Source organism: Mustela nigripes, unplaced genomic scaffold (assembly GCF_022355385.1).
Source record: "Mustela nigripes isolate SB6536 unplaced genomic scaffold, MUSNIG.SB6536 HiC_scaffold_8603, whole genome shotgun sequence".
Classification (NCBI taxonomy): domain Eukaryota; kingdom Metazoa; phylum Chordata; class Mammalia; order Carnivora; family Mustelidae; genus Mustela; species Mustela nigripes.
This window is the reverse complement of record NW_026748009.1, coordinates 1-1,679: the sequence shown is the minus strand read 5'-3', so window position 1 is coordinate 1,679 and position 1,679 is coordinate 1. Positions and strand designations below refer to the sequence as shown.

Sequence of the window (1,679 nt, the reverse complement as noted above, 5' to 3'; positions counted from 1 at the left end):
GAATTTTTAAAAAAAGATTTTATTTATTTATTTGAGAGAGAGAAAGAGCATGGGGGTGGGGTGTGGGAAGAGGTAAGGGGAGAGAGAGAAGCAGGCTCCTTGATGAGCAGGGAGCCCAACATGGGGCTCAATCCCAGGACCCTGGGATCATGACATGAGCTGAAGGCAGATGCTTAACCTACTGAGCCACCCAGGCGCCCCAGAAGAGGATAGGAATTTGAAGTTAAGAACGTGAATTAGAGAAATGTTAGATGCAATGTTCTAATTATCAGATTTTAGAAGAATGAAAATTATCCCTTTAAAAAGAATTGTAGCATACTATAAAGAACACTGTATTTAAGTCAGAAGACCTATGTTTGGGTCTTGCTTCCACCATACATTAACTCTGTGATCTTTAGAAGGCTAGTTGGTTTATTTGAATCTCAGTTTTGACTTCTTAATAAAAGTGACTTGCTCACAGAACTCACAGGTTGTTTTGAGGCTTTATTATAAAATCATTTTGGAAACTTTAAAGCACAAATATAATATTACTGTTAATATTTCTATATTAACCAGAAATATTTGTACTTAACTAAAATGAATGTTTAGGTTGTATGTAATGAGAAGTTGTATCATTATTTAAGAGGAGTTGGTAGAAAAGTTATAGTGACACTTGAAAAAGTTTAAACTTATGCTTATAACATTCTGTGGTGGAACATATTATAATTGTTTATTGTTAGAGTTGGTGCTCTACTTATTTCATTGTTTTCTGTTCTTGTCTTTATCCTTTGGGGTTTTTTGTTACTGTTGTTTAGATCCGTTGGGAGAACATTTTGCACCATGGATGGGCGTGGAAGCCCAGTTCACATTCATCCTTCCTCAGCAGTAAGTGCCTTATTATTATTAAAGTGTCCTATTTTTAATAAAGGAAATAAATTTGTAAAGATGTAGGACTAAGTCATGCATTAATGTCTTCTACTTTTCACTTTGAGGTTACATTTAGCATATATCTTTATTACATAAAGCTGTAAAGGTACTGGTTGGCCCATGCCCTCTGTTTGATTGAAGAATATAGGAATTAATTCAGAAGAGTTTGAGCCGTTAGTATGTGGCTGGTCAGATGTGGAATGAGACAAGTTACTGAGTTATCATCCTTAAATGAATTCTTTTGTATAGCTTCATGAACAAGAAACCAAACTCGAATGGATCATTTTTCATGAGGTATTAGTTACCACGAAAGTCTACGCAAGAATTGTGTGTCCAATCCGTTATGAATGGGTGAGAGACTTGTTACCCAAGTTGCATGAATTTAATGCACATGATTTGAGCAGTGTGGCCCGACGTGAAGTGAGAGAAGATGCAAGAAGGAGATGGACAAATAAGGAAAACGTAAAGCATCTAAAGGGTGAGTCAGCCACTTCTTCTAGTGATATAAGTCCAAGGAGCATAAATGTCCAAATTCTCATATAATTATAGAAATACTATTAGAGAACATAGACTCTGGCTCTGTCTCTTTAGAAAGCAGAGTTGTCCTGAGTCTCAGACTTTGTTACTTTGACTTCCTTCTTTCCTTCCAGTTAATCATGTTTTCCTTAACCCCTCTGTCCAACAACATTATTAACAACAGTATCTGTTGAGCTTTTACCATGTGCTAAATGAAGCCATCAAAGTGAACACCATCAGTAATGAAACAAATTGAA

General features: G+C 35.9%; 1 protein-coding gene across 1 annotated transcript; it reads left to right on the top strand.

Moving 5' to 3' along the window:
- Positions 1–798: 798 nt before the first annotated feature.
- LOC132009235 (probable ATP-dependent RNA helicase DHX40) lies at positions 799–1,464 on the top strand. The gene is made up of 2 exons (XM_059387539.1): positions 799–864; positions 1,156–1,464. The coding sequence occupies exons 1-2, from the start codon at positions 820–822 to the stop codon at positions 1,447–1,449; spliced, it is 339 nt and encodes a 112-aa protein (XP_059243522.1). The 5' UTR covers positions 799–819; the 3' UTR covers positions 1,450–1,464.
- The last annotated feature ends 215 nt before the right edge of the window (positions 1,465–1,679 follow it).

What these genes read in the sequence shown, in the direction of transcription:
- LOC132009235 (XM_059387539.1), top strand. Translation starts at nt 820, where the DNA reads ATGGATGGGCGTGGAAGCCCAGTTCACATTCATCCTTCCTCAGCA. An exon ending in ACATTCATCCTTCCTCAGCA is followed by an intron (nt 865 to 1,155) that starts GTAAGTGCCTTA and finishes TCTTTTGTATAG; the next exon opens with CTTCATGAACAAGAAACCAA.